This window comes from Pleurodeles waltl, chromosome 1_1 (assembly GCF_031143425.1).
Source record: "Pleurodeles waltl isolate 20211129_DDA chromosome 1_1, aPleWal1.hap1.20221129, whole genome shotgun sequence".
Classification (NCBI taxonomy): domain Eukaryota; kingdom Metazoa; phylum Chordata; class Amphibia; order Caudata; family Salamandridae; genus Pleurodeles; species Pleurodeles waltl.
Window position 1 is genome coordinate 523326542 of NC_090436.1, and position 18136 is coordinate 523344677.

The 18136-nt window shown below is 45.4% G+C and overlaps 1 protein-coding gene across 2 annotated transcripts in view; it reads right to left on the minus strand.

Moving 5' to 3' along the window:
* The window catches only part of KIAA0825 (KIAA0825 ortholog), a 2111807-nt gene that overhangs the window by 786332 nt on the left and 1307339 nt on the right, over positions 1-18136 (minus strand). For both annotated transcript variants that reach the window (XM_069225418.1, XM_069225426.1), the window contains exon 15: positions 3499-3687. In XM_069225418.1, the coding sequence (XP_069081519.1) occupies positions 3499-3687 (189 nt within the window). The remainder of the gene's footprint in view (positions 1-3498; positions 3688-18136) is intronic.

Sequence of the window (18136 nt, forward strand, 5' to 3'; positions counted from 1 at the left end):
GTAATTTGTATCTTATTTAATATGGCATTGTAGTACAGTATTGTAATGTGTAGTTAGTAAAGTGCCATGGCACCTGCTGCACCATTCAAATCATGCCCCTTTTAACTGCAAGGTAACCACAAATGTGACTGTCTGTTTGATAGTAAAATACAGCAGTAATTTGTGTTTAGAGAAGTTCTGACTACTGTTGGGTCTGGTGCCACTGCACCTGCTGCACCATTCAAATCATGACCCCATTGCCTGCAAGGTAACTGCACTTGTGACTGTCTGATTTGTATTAAAATATAGCGGCATATGGTGTTTAGAGGGGTTCCAGTGTCACTGCACCTGCAGCACCACTAAAATCATGACCCTATCTTCTGCACGGTAACTGCCCTTGAGACTGCCTGTTTAGTTGTAAAATGTAGCAATAATCTGTGTTTAGAGGGGTTCTACACCATTAAAACCATGACCCTAGTGCCTGCAAGATAACTGCAATTGTGACTGCCTATTCAGTATTAAAATATAGCAAAAGTTGGTGTTTGGAGGAGCTCTGACAGCTTTTGAGACTGGTGGCACTGCACCTGCTGCACCATTCAAATCATGACCCTAGTGCCTGCAAAATAACTTTACTTGTGACTGCATGTTTAGCAGCAGAATACTGGAATATCTGGTGTTTAGAGGAGTTATGACAACTTTTGGCCCCAGTGCCACTGCACCTTCTGCACCATTGAAATCATGACCCTAGTGCCTGCAAGATAACTGAACTTGTGATTGCCGGTTTAGCTGTAAAATATAGCAATAATAAGTGTTTAGGGGGGTTCTGACACCCTGTGGCCCCAGTGCCACTGCACCTGCTACACCATTCAAAACTTCACCCTAATGCCTGCAAGGTAACTGTGCTTGTGACTGCCTATTTAGTAGTAAAATATAGCAAAAGTTGGTGTTTGGAGGAGCTCTGACAACTTTTGGGACCGGTGGCACTGCACCTGCTGCACCATTCAAATCATGACCCTAGTGCCTGCAAAATAACTGTACTTGTGACTGCCTGTTTAGCAGCAGAATACTGGAATATCTGGTGTTTAGAGGAGTTATGACAACTTATAGCCCCAGTGCCACTGCACCTGGTGTACCATTCAAAACATGACCCTAGTGCCTGCAAGATAACTGCACTTGTGACTGTCAATAAGTCCCTGGGAGAATAACAATTAAATAAAACGTTGTCCAATTATACAAATTACTTTCCTTTAAAAATGACTGAGTGGAACTTGGACTGAGTGGTAATTTAAAAAACGAACACACAAATTAGCCAGATAGCAATTTGCACAATGTGCAAGAGACACATTATATGTTCCCTAACTTCTTAACAGAACCCACGATCTAAACCATGGGCATAGGTGTAGTAAATGATGCCAAAGCATGTGACTGGACTGACAATTGACATCATGGCTGGCTCAGTGTGGGGCATCTAACAAAATAAGTCAAAAGGCCTAGGCATGAAACTGGGTGGCTGAAAGTCTGTAAGGGATCAAGGGGAAAGGAGCACAACCACTCCCAAACTAGCTCCACCAAACTCGACCTGCTTCAAGGAGCAAAGCAAGATTTTATGGTGGACGGTGTCAAGTTTACTTCAGATGACTAACAAAAGCTGTGCTCAGAAAGCTTCCATTTGGAGGTTGCCATTGAGGGACGCAAGGGCGGTTTCCATTCTTCTGATAAGATGAAAGCCCACACCAGTGGCGTAACAAAGGCCCCAGCAGACTCCGCGGTGCACTGTGCTTGGGCGGTAGGCCCCTGATTGGGTCAGGGGTGAGGGAGCCCCTCAAGGTACTTTGAAGAGGGGGGCTCAAGTTTTGTTACACCACTGGCTCACACGCTTAAATTCTGCTAAGTCTGTCTTCACCACTCGTCCTTCTAGTTTCCTAACAGCCTTAATCTTGAACTAGCAACAACTGTTAACAAGCATTTGTAATGCAATGGGTCTTGTATTTGCTCGAGTTAGAGCTATTAACGGTGTTAATTCCTAACTGGACTTTTCTTACCACATAAATTGAAAATGAAAAGTAAAACAGTTGACTTAAGCAAGTCAATTCAAAGCACCACGGCCGCCATGAGCATGAGAGTTATTGGCTCCCTGCGTGGATGTTTAGAAAGGATCGCAGCTGGGATGAAAGGCAAACCAAAACCGGACGAAGGGCATTCACACGCTGTAACAGGAGGAAGCGTGACGTAGTGTGATGGCCAACAAAAACGTTCACTTAGTGAAATCGCCTGGGAGGGAACTCAGCACACAAAGAAGGGACATTTCACAAAATGCACCGATAAAAATGAAGCATTTAAGACAAGCACAACAAAGAATGAATAGCAGTGGTGGGTGTGGTTAAAAGCCGACAGAGAGATTACAACAGGCCAGAGCGCTTGTGCGCTCGACCTTAAAAATGTTGAAAGTAAGTAAACTCTGAGATAGTATAAATACTTTGAATGTATTCACGCTCATATCATGGCACATAGAAATGGAAAATGGGACTAGATGAACAAAAGGATTTTGCAATCACAGAGCCTGCGATTCAAAAATCACTTGGATTGTGACTTAAAAATTCTTTTCATAATGGTCAAATCCTTTTTACGAGTCGGAATTTTTTTTCACAGTCGTAAAATGGGGTTTCTGACCTACTCTGAATTGAATTCATAAAGGGTGTAAAAGGGGCAATCTTTCCAAACTGCTATTCGGAATGCAATGCACCAATGAGTTGCAATAACCGTTTACAGTTACTGAATCCGTAAAGGGGGTGTTAACTGATTCACAAAGGCGAAGAGGTGCTCTTTTGACCTCTTCTTGTTTAGGAATCTGCTTGCTTCCCCTGATGTTTTCCCAAATGAAAAACGTTAATTTTGTTAAAGCAGCAGCGATTCCTTTAAAGGAACACAAGCATCTTTAAAAAAATAGTTTTCCCTTCTGAAATACAAACTCAGGATGATGGTCTGTTTTCCCTTGCAAGCCTCCATTCCTGTATTTGTAGCCAACCGTAGGGAGTCTCAAATTATGACGTTTCTAATTACTGATAATTAGGTAGGTCAATCTGCGACCTTCTCCAAATGGTGATTTTGCAAATCGACCCAAGAGCACACAGGTCGGTTCACAAAATCAGATACTTATAGCAAAAGGTTGGTAGGGAATTTGCAACCACTTTTTGCTACCACTATATTTGTATATCTAGACCATGGTCTACAGTATTCTATATTCTGGTATTAGTGATGAGCAAGACACAATTAGCAGGGCAAGGTCATAAGTATGTTATTAAAACACTTTAAGCCCTATCACGTTATTTGAAACCTGGAAACTACGAAAAAGAGAGGTGGTGAATGTTGCTGGCATTTAACATATTAATTCATTTTAAAATAGACAATCTAAACAGTGATAGAATTCACATTCCTCTATTATTAATGGCATTTGTTAAGATGGTGAAGTGTTCTATGCTTTCAACTACATACCAGGGATTATACTGGATATGTACATACCTGACATTTTGCTTAAGAGACTCCATAGCTGATGTTCCTCAAAGCATCTTTCGAGAACAGTACAGAGGGACCTAGGCGATAAAGTGCAATGGGACAGCACTCTGAAGATGGCTTCTGTCAAAGTGGTCTGCTTACCGGGGCAGCTATTTGCAGAGTTAGTGGAATCTTCGTATTGAAGCTGCACCAATGCTTAAAAAAGAACACAGGAAAAGTAATGAATGATTTTTCTAAAAAAAATAATAAACCATTTTACAATACCAACTAAATCACATGCTTCATTTAAAACGATAATAATGTTACATTGATCTCTTCTTCAAAGCTATTATGGCAGCAGAAGACACAGTTTGTTTGGATATAGTCCTTGACCTGATTCAGTCAGCTCCAGTGCTTCACTTAAGTTTGTGTGTGGAGGAGTAGGTTGTTAAATGTGTTGAGGTACCAGGTGGATGGGCACGAGAACTGTTTTAAGATCAAGAAATAGCTGTAGGAGAGAAAAAGGAGGGTTTGGGGTGATGCTGGCTCTTATCGTTACTTTAGATGCTCCTTGGAGATGTATTGTTAGCTCTCTCATGAACTGCAGGAATGAGGAGGCAAAAACGATGGGTATGTGTGTGGTGAATATACTTCCATGTTTTGAGCATCAAGAGAGAAGGGTAATTTCTGAATTATTTTCTTTTCTGAAATTATTCACGAACAATGTGGTGATGTCCTGGCTTCTCGCGCACACTGACTGATGGAGATGCTCTGTTTCAGACAAGTTTGTACATTTTGTTAATTATTTGTACATGATACAGCAGGTATTTAAAGAATATGCCCCTCATTTCAACCTTGGCGGTCGGACGAGGCCGACCACCAAGGCAGAACCGCCAGTCGGCAGCCCATGCGGCCAGAAACCCGCCAGCTGCATTGTCAGCTGTAACATTGCAGCCGGCTCCTAATGGAGCTGGCGGCAATGTGGCGATGCAGCGGGTGCAGCATCACCCGTCACGCTTTTCACTGTCTGCCAGGCAGACAGTGAAAATCGCGAAGGGGCTGTGCCTGGGGGCCCCTGCACTGCCCATGCAAGAGCATGGGCAGTGCAGGGGCCCTGGGACTCCCCTTACTGCCAGCCTTTCAATGGCGGTGTCTATCGCCATGGACAGGCCGGCGGGAAGGGGAGTCAAAATCCCCAGAGCAGCACTGCAAGCAGCGCTGCCCTGGCGGTTTCTGACCGCCGAGACAAACCGCTGTCAAAATATGGCGATTTGTACCACCAGCCTGTTGGCGGTATGATCGCCACTTCAACCCTGGCGGTCGTTGCCCGCCAAGGTTGTAATGAGGCCCTATGTTGGTTGAAGTGACGTCCAATCAATCAGGAATTTGTAAAGCGCACTAATCACCCGTGAGGGTCTCAAGGCGCTGAGGAGGAGGGGAGAATTTGGAGTGGGTGGAGGGGCTGCTACTGCTCGAACAACCAGGTCTTGAGAAGGGACATCCAGAGAGCGACTTTTAGGGGGTGGTATGAGCTTGAATTCGTATGCTACCATATGTATGTGGACAGGTGTTTAGATGGTATGCCCCATTAGTGGTAAAGGTGAAATTCCTGTGTACGAGAAATATGCGTTGTCCAGCTGGGAGCACAAAGGCTTGCATGGTGGTTCTGAAATATGCTTCATGGGGGTAAGATTTGAGCTTGAGCAGGAGAGACAGCTAGTACCATCCTATCCAGGTTTTACTTCCAAAGTGAGTTTTGAAGCACAGATCCAGATCAATCCAGAGGAAGCTAATAGATTTGGCATTTGGACTGAGTCGCAGGGTGAATCCAGGTAGGCAACTGATATTCATGTTTGAGTGACATATTATCTTAAATGTGCACTTGTATGAATTTTTATCAAAAATCATGCTTATATTGGCATTAGGAAATGCCAAAGACACGGACGATCTCAGTTCTTCATCATACAAACCACTCAAGAGAATATATAACTTGATGGGGAGGCACGAAACCAAATGGGAGAGGAGGCGGCATCTTTTATGAATTAGGAAAATGACAATGCTTAAAAGATGCTGCCTCCTCTCCCACGAAGAACTGAGATCGTCTGTGTCTTTGTGGAGACTATGAGGTACAGTTGACAATCACTTGAATACTGATGAGTCTTGATCACGTGGTTGGCAAGGAGGCCTCTGAAGTACTCCATCTACAGACTGAGGAGGACTCTTCTGACGATGGAGCCTTGAGGGCCTCTGCAGGTCACTGCGAAATGATGGGAGCAGAATGTGTTCCCCTGAACATCACGTGAGCAAACAGGAGGAATACAAATCATCTAAATATTTGTAATACTATAGGTTTTGACAGGATTTGAATGAGGGATTGGTTGTCAACAGTGTTGAAAGCCTGCTAAAACACTGAGAGACAAGACGGAAGGATTGCCTTTATCTGCTAGAAGAACTTCATCTACAATTTGATTGCTAGGATCTGCTACAATAATGCCAGAGGCCTGACTGATAGTCATGTAAGGGGTGACTGACATCATGATGGTCCTAATTGGGGGTGGCTATGATCATTAACTTTTCCAAAAAAAGAGCATACGGTGATGGTTGATAGTTCGGTAGCTCACTGAAGCTGCATGTAGCATTTATGAGCTACAGGAGGATTTGCCCTAGCTTGAGGGATCTGGGAAGGTGGATTGTATGAACGGCCTATTAATAATATTTATCTGATCGTCCACTCCACCATTTCCAGACACCGATTCGTAGTGGTGCCCAGTCTACTTTTTATATTTAGATGATGCTCATCAGCATGCAAATCACACCCTGCAACCTCTGCCATTGCATTCCCGATTCAATGACGCAGCTGTTTTTGACAAGCTTTGTATCCTATTCTGTTCATTGACCTTCTACCACCAAAAGCAAACCTTTTTACCCATCGAAGACAGACCTATGGTGGAAACAGAAAAGTACCCCCAAAAAACGTAACATCTACAAAGCAACACATCAATGTCCATTCATCCTGAACCACAGGGATTAGTGTAATGAATGAAGAAAGACACTAACATACATTCTAGGAACCTGGAAGAGACGTGAATTGCCAGAGGACTAGAAAGGGAAAGAAGCAGCAGAAGTGTTGAACTATTTTAACACAAGTAACCAAGACGTACCATGCCGTTAACTACACTCCCACACAGGGTAAATACTAAAATATGTTGTATATATTCCGAGCAAAAATACATTTAAATAGGAGCGAATTTACGAGGAAAAGCAAATCAAAGAAAATACAATGTCCTCTTATATAGGAATGGAATAATATTTACGAGACTGAATATACCCTCACATGAATTACGAATTTGATATTTGGCAGTTCATGAACAACCGTGAAAATTTGGGTGTTATCTTTGATTGTACGTTTAAATATCTTTTGAATGACAATCGTAAAAATAGTATTACATTGAGTCTTCCAGTGGATGGCAGTGAGACCAGTTCTGTGTTAATGACCTGGAGGACGAAATCAATCATTTTAACAGTAGAATTTGCTGCCATTGAAAAAAAATGAAGTCTTTCAATTGTAGATCAGATAGTACAGAATGCTGTGGCGAGTAAAAAGAGCACACCGGGTGCAAACAGAATGTGATGAGGAGTAGAGTAGTAGAAAGTACAGTTGCTTATTTATTCATCACCTATTCCAACCCATACACCAAATCATCTCTTGATGCTCACAGCAGGCAACCCCACATTTACTTCCACAAAGAGTGATCTCACAACAAAAGAGTTCGAAGGGTTTTCTGGGAGCACAATAGAGAAGCTGTGGCACTCATTTTCGTATTGTATCTTCTCACAGTGTCGGAAATCACTGGCAAAAATACCTCACCAGACCGCAGAGGTCGGAAATGATGTTATTATACCGGTGATATACTTCCTTAGATTTCTGAGTAAGTCTCTGACTTCCTGACTCCTTTTTTGATTTTTCCACCATAAGAAAGGTCCACGATAATATAAAATTGAAGCACAGGCTGTTCTGCTGTGGCCCTATTATAGACCTTGTTGGAATAAGGAGTTTGCCACCTCCTGTCATGGACGCATCTCCAGCGCAAAGTCAAGGTTTCACAAATGCTATACATTGAGAGGAGACGAGCCGTGAGACTTGCATGATGATGCATGTAACCTAAATGAAACCGGGCACTAGCTCACCCATTCCTACTTTGAGATCTTTCAGCCAAAAATTGGTGGAATTCCTTCATGGCCTGATTAGAGACCAGCATCATAAGCTTCAAAGGCTGACTGCTTAAGGTTTAGAAATAGCATGTGATTTGTACCATGTCATTCATATCATATAAAGAATTAACTCAATGTGTTTATAGAGAGTCGTAAGCGTGCACAAAAAGAACCTGCTAAGTTAGATATTTAGTTCTTATATGTTTAAAAATAAAGACATGAGAAACGTATGGATCCCTTTTACTTATGCTTCGTGTGATATTATTATCAGAAGCTGGTGTTCTGAGAATGGCGGTTCCGAATTTGGAAGCACAAATGGCTTTGGGACTATGTTTAACATTTGTGACCTTTAATTTAATTTTAAGTTGTATATGTTGCTTTACCCTACCTATTTCCCAAATAAAACAAAAAAAGCATGGAAACAGAGCGAGAATCAACCAATGAGATCACATTAATTCATACAAAAATAATGGCTAATTCAGTGTTAAGGATACATATGAAAACCTCACCGAAGGTGATAAAGCGCCATACATTGCTACGTGTGGCTTGTGGTTGGTTTTAAACTATTTCTTTATCAGGGTAGCCATGACCAGGAAGAAAATTAACACACTGTTGGGGATTTAATCAATACTTTCTTCAGCAAGGGAGTACTGCATACACCTTTATATGTCCGTGGCCTTATTCTCTGTTGAGTTAAGTATTTAATGAAATTAGTCGAATAAGGAGGCAGTGTGAAGCCATTTTAGCAGGTACTTAGGGTGAGCAGATTAGCTAGCTTCCCATGAAACTTAACGCGAGGCAGGAGCAAATGTATTTCTGTTCTGATTGTGTAAAATGAAAAACGACCTCATTAATTAAAGGAAAGGGCAGGTCTCAATCGGCATTGAAAGATTTTCCTTGCTTTAATTTTCAACTTTTATAATTAGCAATATTTATGATATTTTTTGCAATTTTATTCACAAAGAAAGCTGCCAAACCGATACACAGAAATCAGGAGAAATTAATTAGCTAATGACTGAAAAGTTTAGCGGTTGATTAAGTGCTTGTGGGCTTTTCATTGAAATACCTGTTTTGCCCTGGGAATTGCTTTATGAAAGGTTAGGTGAGCTTACTTCTAGATAATGTTTCCTAATGGATTGTACCATATCCTCGAGCATGTCTGCAACATATGACCATATTGCTTCAAACTTGCAGCTAACTCATTAAACCAATTCTTGATTTAAGATGTCAGAAGAGATTCAAATGGTGCAGTAACACTTATCACTTGCTGATAGGATCAATATAACGTATAAGACAATGCTTAGTTGATAAATAAGCCAGCCACACTGGCTACAAAGAGGATAGCCCATTCAGGCAAATTGGCTGAAGAAAGCATTTTCACTGTTCTTATATTCTTGTATAAGGAGCTGGAAGTGGTCTAGTCACTTACGTAAACTGCTAGCTCTGCTGCCTGTATAACCTGTGCTTAACCAGTATTAATAGAAACGAGAGGGTAGATATCCAGGCATTGACCAATACATACGGGTTGCGGGGTGGGCAGTTTTTGCAGTCTGGAAGCATCACACTTGCGCTCAATACACTGTGGAACATGAATGGTGCGGTGCTGCTCATTCATGCTGTTCTACAAACATTGCACACCATCAGGAATGGGGGCAGATTGATCACCTGGTTTTACAAAGCCATCTTCAAACATAGGGCCTGATTCAGACCCTGGCGGCCGGTGACCGCCAGGGTCACCGGCCACGGGAGCACCGCCGACAGACCGGCGGTGCTCCAAAGGGCATTCTGACCGCGGCGGTTCTGCCGTGGCCAGAAAGGGTAAACCGGCGGTCTCCCGCCGGCTTACCGCTGCCCTTGGAATCCCCCATGGCGGCGCAGCTTGCTGCGCCGCCATGGGGGATTCTGACACCCCCTACCGCCATCCTGTTCCTGGCGGTTCGCCCGCCAGGAACAGGATGGCGGTAGGGGGTGCCGCGGGGCCCCTGGGGGCCCCTGCCGTGCCCATGCCAATGGCATGGGCACGGCAGGGGCCCCCGTAAGAGGGCCCCACTGTGTATTTCAGTGTCTGCCTAGCAGACACTGAAATACGCGACGGGTGCAAACTGCACCCGTCGCACATGCCCACTCCGCCGGCTCCATTCGGAGCCGGCTTCCTCGTGGGGAGGGGTTTCCCGCTGGGCTGGCGGGCGGCCTTCTGGCGGTCGCCCGCCAGCCCAGCGGGAAAGCCAGAATGGCCTCCGCGGTCGGTTCCCTCCAGGCGGGCGGCGCCCGCCGGGGTCAAAATGACCCCCATAGTTGGGTGTCTCCCCAACTCCACAGACATCAATGGAAGTGAGGCACCAAAAGGAGGAAAAACGGGAACTGCGGAAACCTCTGATTGTAGCACATTGGGAAAAACTCTTGCAGATTTTCTAAGATGACAGAAAGGTTGATGAAAGGCCACCATTAAATATACCTCTTCTAAAATCCTCATCAATGGGACCTACCATTACATAGCGCAGAATACGCAATGTCCCATAACTTCGTCCAGCTGTTTTTGCTGTTTGCCCACCCTAGCACTTACGATTATTACTCTCTGGATGGGTATACTAACATGATTGTTCTCTGTATTCCTGTCATTCCTTCACATAATAGTTCTGTGCCTGTATCCATCTCTCATTACAGCGGCTATAAAACTGCTTCGATACATTGTTGGGGCACTCTTGAGCTGAAGGGTGATTCGGGGGTAAGGGCCTGATAGATTTATTAAGCTTACCTTAGTTAGGGATTTCTGACGCCATGCACTATCCTACCACTAAAGACTTTATTCAGTGATATGGAAAGTTGCATTACTCGAAGCATGGAATCATGACTCTCACAATAATGACACTAGCTTTGCCACACTGTCTTTGTTCTCTACTTGTCAAAAAGCAATAAAAAAATGAAATGCGAGGGCAGTTTAGCATGTATTTGCTTAAACTTTATTTTCATCTTACATGACAACCGGCCAGCATACAATGATAGGACTATTACAGACAAGATACAGAAGGCATGAAAGTAGACTTCACAGGCTTTCACTGAATGCGATCATGTGTCAGGAGATTCAGACAGTGCAATGAGGGTCATGCAACAATAATACAGGCATTTCCCATTACTTGTATGCGATCTTCCACAGTACCCAACTCCGGGAACCCATAGTACAGCTCCCTTGCTGTCTCCAGTGCCCAGGGGTGTGCGCCTGAGCCAACACTTCGTCTTTTAACAACATTACGCGGTACACCGAACCCGTGCAAGCAAGCACACAAGATAAACTCCATACTACATCAATGACTCCGGTCCACTTGTTTCTACATTCCCCTTATAGGCACTTTGAGTGCATGCTAGATATGTTTAGTATGGACCCCAGATATCTCTCAGACGATTGCAAATTGGCATGAGTTTGTGATAGGCATCTGAGTATTGCAGTACATCATGTTGGTTGCCACTCTTGCAATGTGGGAAGAGGGCCCTTCATCCAGTGCATTGCTATTCAACGCCGCACAAGTAACAGCCCTAAAGCTACAAGGGGGATATGAGAGATTTGTCCCAACTGATTTGCAATCCAGAATGACCGCCAAAGAGGATGACTTCTCTAGGTTCCAGAGATAGATTATGTTGTGGGTTTCTGACATACAACATGGTATTGTCTGCATAGGTGGAAGCTATCAGATTGTGGTGTGGAAAGCGAATACCCTGATGTGGGTGATATTTGTGGAGCGCACAGGTTATAGGCTGCACAACGAGCATATACAATAGTCAGGAGAGAGGACAATCTTTGTGTGTGCCTCTCGCAATAGGGATGGGGTCAGGTATTATGCTGTTAACTCGAACCTGTGCCGTCGGCTAAGTGTAGAGGACTTGGACCAATTTCAGAAAGATTTTGCCCACTCCTACACAGCAAAGCACAGAGAACATAAACCTCCATTCCACCAAGTCAAATGCCTTCTCTACATCTAAGAAGTTTGCTGTGGCATGCACGTTGGGAGTGATGTAGGAGATTGCGCCAAAGAGGATGGCATAAGAGAGATCGACCAGGTATGAAACTAGACTGCTCCGGACCCACAATGCCTGGGAGTAAGGGCAATAAGCAGTTAGCGTGTATTTTCACAAAACGTATTGTATTAGTATTTAAGAGTAACAATGGTCTGTAGGATGAGCAGTGATCAGCTGGTTTACCTGGTTTGAGCACAGTGACTAACAGTGCTTCCTGCATCGTTGGGAGCAAGCAGCCATCTTTCACCAGCTATTCAAAGAGGTTGACTAGGTGGGATACAAGTTTTTCCCGGTAGGTCTTATAAAAGGTCACAGTCAGCTCATCCGTTCCTGGTGCCTTCCTGCCCTGCATATCTTCCAGAGTTGCTAGTATTTCAGAAGGGCAGAATGGCACCATAAGGTGCTCCCTATGTGCAGTTGTCAGCCACTTCATGGTGATATGAGACAGGTAGTCCGTCGTAGCCTGCTCATTATGAGCTATCTGTGAGGTGTAGAAGTCAGAATAGTAGCAGCGGAATCGGTCCACCACCTGAGCAGCTGGACAAAGGGTTGCTCCCTGCTCGTCCACAATACTGAGAACTGTGAGTTGTGAAGACAGTTAGGACTAACAAGAGCAGCCAGCGTAGTGCCTGGCCATTCGCCCTTACCATATACTCGTGCCATCGCATACCTGCCCAAGTGCATGACCTCATTCTGAGCCAGGTCACTGTATTCCTCCAGCTTGGCCCTGATATCTCCAAGTAAGTGGGACTCTGCTGTTTCCCTATGTATACACTCAAAGGCCCTCATTCTGACCTTGGCGGGCGGCGGAGGCCGCCCGCCAAAGTCCCGCCGTCAGATTACCGTACCGCGGTCGAAAGACCGCGGCGGTAATTCTGACTTTCCCGCTGGGCTGGCGGGCGGTCGCCTTCAGACCGCCCGCCAGCCCAGCGGGAAAGAGGCTTCCACGATGAAGCCGGCTCGGAATCGAGCCGGCGGAGTGGAAGCTGTGCGACGGGTGCAGTTGCACCCGTCGCGTATTTCACTGTCTGCGCAGCAGACAGTGAAATACATGTAGGGGCCCTCTTACGGGGGCCCCTGCAATGCCCATGCCAGTGGCATGGGCACTGCAGGGGCCCCCAGGGGCCCCGCGACCCCCCCTACCGCCATCCGGATCCCAGCGGTCGGACCGCCGGGATCTGGACGGCGGTAGGGGGGGTCGGAATCCCCGCGGCGGTGCAGCAAGCTGCGCCGCCGTGGAGGATTCAATGGGGCGGCGGTACACTGGCGGGAGCCCGCCAGTGGTGCCGGTCCGACCGCGGCTTTACCGCCGCGGTCGGAATCCCCATTGGAGCACCGCCGGCCTGTCGGCGGTGCTCCCGCGGTCCTCCGCCCTGGCGGTCAAAGACCGCCAGGGTCAGAATGAGGGCCAAAGTCTGCTATTTCTGTTTCCAGCAGCGCCAGGCAGCCTCGAATCAAGTGGAGCACACCAGCATGCTTTGAGATTGCGAGTCCCCATATGTAAAAACTTAAAGGCCTTACAGACAGTGGCAAATTTCTCAACTGACCTCAGATTAGTATGAAAATATTAATAAACCGCCTGGGCGAGTTCTTCGCGGAATGAAACGTCAAATAAAAGAGAACTGCAGAAACAACCAGGAGAACGCAGGCAGTTGCAAACCGGCCAACTCCGCTACCTGTAACTTTGGGGAATGGTCAGAGTATGTTCACAGTAAGTGTTTGCAGCGTCGGATCCAAGAGATCAGGCTGCATGAAAAGAACGGATAATCAATGTACGTGCGTATGTCATGGACAGAAGAATAATGCATATAACCTCTGCTCGTAGGGGAGAGAAAGTGTCACACATCTAATATACAGCAGCAATCGGCTATACCCACTATACCGCAGGCCATGATCGAGGACAGTCTAGGTAGGCCACAGGTCAGGAGACAGGATGCAATTAAAGGTGCTGACCTAGAGATGGGCTAGGCAACCATATTATGCAAGTTTAGTGTGTAGGGTGTAGTAGAACTGTGGGTCACCACTAACAATGCAGCAAAATTGTCTTTATAACAACGCACTAAGACACAGGAAGTTGAGCAGTAATGAACAGCAGTTTGGTATGTTGCATTCACAAAGGCTATCACAAATATTACAAACTGCCTAACTGATAAAGTTGTATCATCTCCTTTCATACATCACAATCACTTGCCAGTATACATTTGATAAAACAACCTCCACCTGACAAAATAGCAGATTCAGGTCACAGAGTCTTAAAATTCAAAACCCAGGCATCCAGCAGCAGACGTCATGGGTTGACTTTGGTTTAGGTCACGGCAACTCACTTCTCCACAGACCTCTATCACCCCGATGTGTGATTTGCAACACAGGAAACAATATTCAGCAGGTACCAATTGTGAAACACAGAGCCAGCTATAGCAAGAAACCATGTTTCTCTGATCATAAATATCTAATGCACGAAAAGCATGTTATTTAGCATAAATCAAAGATATACTTATCTCACAGTGTAACTAAAAATTGTAATTTACCAATATTTTTTCAATTGTCTGATTTCCTACCCTGGTTTTTTGGCGTCTAAAGAATGCCACTAGTGTACTGCTTTCTATACGTCGTTATTCAGTATGTAAAGAACGTGGTCAGGTAAGCGCAGAATGGTTGGTACATGGTTCTACTCTAGAGCATTCATTTTGAGATGGGTTCGATTGCAACATGGGACAAAAAGCTAAATATGAGCGTCCAAGGTAGAATAAATCAGCAATAATACAGAAGTAAAATTAGTTTATGCTAAAAGAGACTGCTTTGACTATAAAACAGTTGGGTTAGTTTGGAAAAAAAATAACAACAATTTAATCAGTCTACACCAGATGACCCTACAAATAGCATTAAATGTATAGAGATCTATGAAAGCAATTGAAAAGTTAAGCAGTGGGGAAATGAGACAATGCGAACATTTTTGGCTTCACTAATGACACAAGAATTTAGTGAGCAAAAGATAAACTTATAACACAGACAATATACAACCACTCTCATCAAAACTGCAAGTAATGTGAAATTTGGCATCATTGCCAATGGTATAACACTTGTAGGAAAGATACCGCTGTCGTCTTTTTTGATTGTTAGAAGAAACAGGTTGAAGGTACTCGCAATAAGAACATTTGTACAGTGGAACCAACAACCTAAGAAAGCCATGACATTTGACAACCTCAACTCTAGAGCATGCTATATCACCGAAAAGACAACCGCAATACGTTAGTCATAATTTAAAGTTGCTTCTTTTAAGAATACACGGTAGGGCAGCAAATCCAGGGCACCGTGGCCAGGTGCAATCCTGTACTTCATGTTGTCATTCCGACCAAGCTAGTATTATTTCCAGTGAAGGCTTGTGTAACAAGTTCCCTGACAGGTTCATGCTTTTGGATGTAGCACACCCTAAGTGTGCTAGACTGCTGGGCGACAGAGGAGCAGCCAAAGTGATAATCCTTTCATTAAGTGCACCATCCTATGAGAAAGCTACGAGACACCTAAAGGTTGATTGCTGCTGATCAATGGTGGCACAGTAGATGCAGTTTACCTTCACCCTAGTGAGGAGACTGGGCCCTCCTTAGTAGAAGAGGTGGGTCTGAGCAGCACATGGTACCCGAGAGGTGGAATACTCCTAATGTTGTAAAGTGGTGAAGAATGTATAGCAGTAGTCAGTGATGCTGTATCTCCTTTTCTGGCTGTCTCGCCCTTTTCCTCTATTTCTACAGAAACCAGTGCAAACCACTGGTTGGAAAGCACATACAGGTTAATTAAGCAGGAAGAGTTCACCGTCCCTGGACAAAGCCTGCTACAGCAAGCAAGAGTGTAGCCTGTGAAGTGAAACATCCGAAGAACTAAGTGTGCCCAAAGATGTGACAAAAGTTTCACACCTACATACCAGAGATGGACTGCCTGCTCATCTCCTGCATCGTGAGTTCTAATTTGCTGTCTTAGCAAGAGACTAGCAGCAGCCCCTAAACAACTAGAGGTCTGAGTGGCTCCTATTTGCAATACACAATGGGCATTACGGGATGTCTATTATCTCAAATTAAACCAGAGTGACAATGCATCTTTGTTGGTTGTTATGGAACTGTACAACACATACAGGAAGATGCATGTTTGAGTGATTGGATCTTTCCAAAATTCTGAGAACAACTTAATATCTGAATAGTAAGATGGTCTGGGTTCACCTGCCAAGGTCATTCATCTTTTGACGACTGCATTACATTTCTGCAGAGAAACCAGACTAACAAAGAAGGGAGAACCAGTACAATTGGTAAAGAACAAGAAAAAACCTTTGATATGCTAAAGAAAACATTTACATTTGTAACAATTCTCCACCATCCTGAAAGTTATCTTCCTTCTATTGTTGCAAAGCATGCTTCATCATGAGTGCTGAAGACAGTACTGTCTCAAAAATATCCAGAGACTGAGGCTCTGCATCCCATGGCATACTTTTCAAGACCTCTATCACCTATAGATTCAACCTAGACCTTGTATAACTGGGAAATACTAGCTATTAAAGGTGTCTTTTCCCACTGGAGTAGATATTTTGAAGAAGCTCTGCATAAAGTAACAGAATGGATAGATCACAAAAAGGTCCTCTATCTTAAGTCTATGAAATGTGAAAATGCCCTTCATGCTAGTAGGACCCTCCTCTTCTCTGACTTTTATTTAAAACATTTTTCAACCTGGGTATAGACATGGCAAGGCGGGTGCATTGTCTCAGCAATTAGAAGACATCACCCAGTCTTCATAGGGTGGAGGCAACTGCACCCTCAGTTCATCTTCTTCGTCTTTACTGAGGGTACCAAAGTGTTCAAAGCAAAACGGCCCAAAAGGCATGAGATGTTTATGTACCTCAATGCAAAGCTTGAGGAAGAATCTTCTTCTCAAGGTGGTCCAGCCTCTAGGATTTCCTATCCGGGGGAGTGGAAGGGAAGGCACCATGGGATGTGGAGGCTTGGGCCTCCAAGCTTTCCGGAGTGTGGTGCTGGGTGAGGAAACTAAGGTCGGTAGGAGCTGGTCGATGGCGGCGGTAAATTGTCCTATTCACAGGAGCCCCTGTGCTGTGTTTGGACCACGTCCCCAGCAGGACATCAATAAGGGCCTCATTAAAGGGTAACATCGGCTCTGATTTAGCAACCCCTGGCTGAAGCACCTCTGTCATGATGTTATGCCTGCCCAGCACCGTAGCCAACTCCAGGTACAAAACCTCAGCCGCTCTACGCACCACCATGGTGTACGATACTCCCTCCTCTGTAGCCACAGAAGAAGGTGACAGCATACCAGCATCTGGAGTATCCAGTCCGCCGGCTTCCCCATAAATCCTCATACCAGTCATGCTCCTCTAAACCATATTCCAAAGGGTCCTCAGACCCCTCCCACTACTCACCTGTGCCTAGCTAATCAAAATAAGCCTCAGGCACCGATCTGGGCTGTCAAAGTCTGAATCGGCGTTGTGCAATGGTGTTCCGGCTCCGAATGATTAGGAATGAGGATGAGGCTTCCACCACCAGTGGGCGCCGGTGGTGGTTGAAGCGTCAACATCGGGCCCGGTGCCAGAGGAGGCTGACTGTGGGAAACCGGTGCCGGTCTGGATCCGATATCGGATTCTGGGGTCCCCGGTGGTGCCGAAGCTGCTGCGTCAAACCCGATGGTGCCCCTGCTGACCCCGCAGGACCCAAAGACCCACTTGCGGGGGCAGCCTGCTCGAAAACAAGGCGCATGGCTCTGTAAAAGTCTTTTGTTTGAGCAGGGGTCGATCTGGCTCCCAGATAAAGAGGGGACTAGCGAAGTTGGCCCTGGCAACGGCTCTGCTGAACCTTGCTCAGAATGTCGACACCCGTGTGTGGCAAAGTAGAAGTCTGCTTGGACTTCTTCTTCTTCTTGTTCCTCTTCCCCGGGTGCCCCGAGGACCTCAAGTGGGAAGAAGAGGACTTGGGGCTCCTGGAGCAGTCCCATGACCTCCTCCTTGAGCGGGACCGTGACCTCTGAGGAGTCGCGCCGCTCTCTCAAAGCCTTCGGGCCATGGCCCGGCAGTCAGAGCACGACTTCGAGTCATGGTCCCTGTCGAGGCACCAGAGACATACCTGGTGGAGGCCTGTCATCGACATGGCGCGATGACAGGCGCCACAAGGCTTGAACCCCATCTTCCTGGATGACATCTCCTCACACAGATGAAAAAATTCTTCCAGAAAAGGTCAAAAAAAGGTTTGCCAAAAGGCAAAGGGTAGCTCGATCCCAGACCTGCGCTTAACTGGCATGGAAGGAAAAGAACTGACATACGCGCGCCAGGGTAGTGCCTTTATAGGTGAATGTGATGTCACAGACTGCTCCAATGATGTTGACAAAGCCACACAGAGCCGGACGATGCACGTGGATCCGAATGACACCACTCAACGGCACGCACAGGGTATTG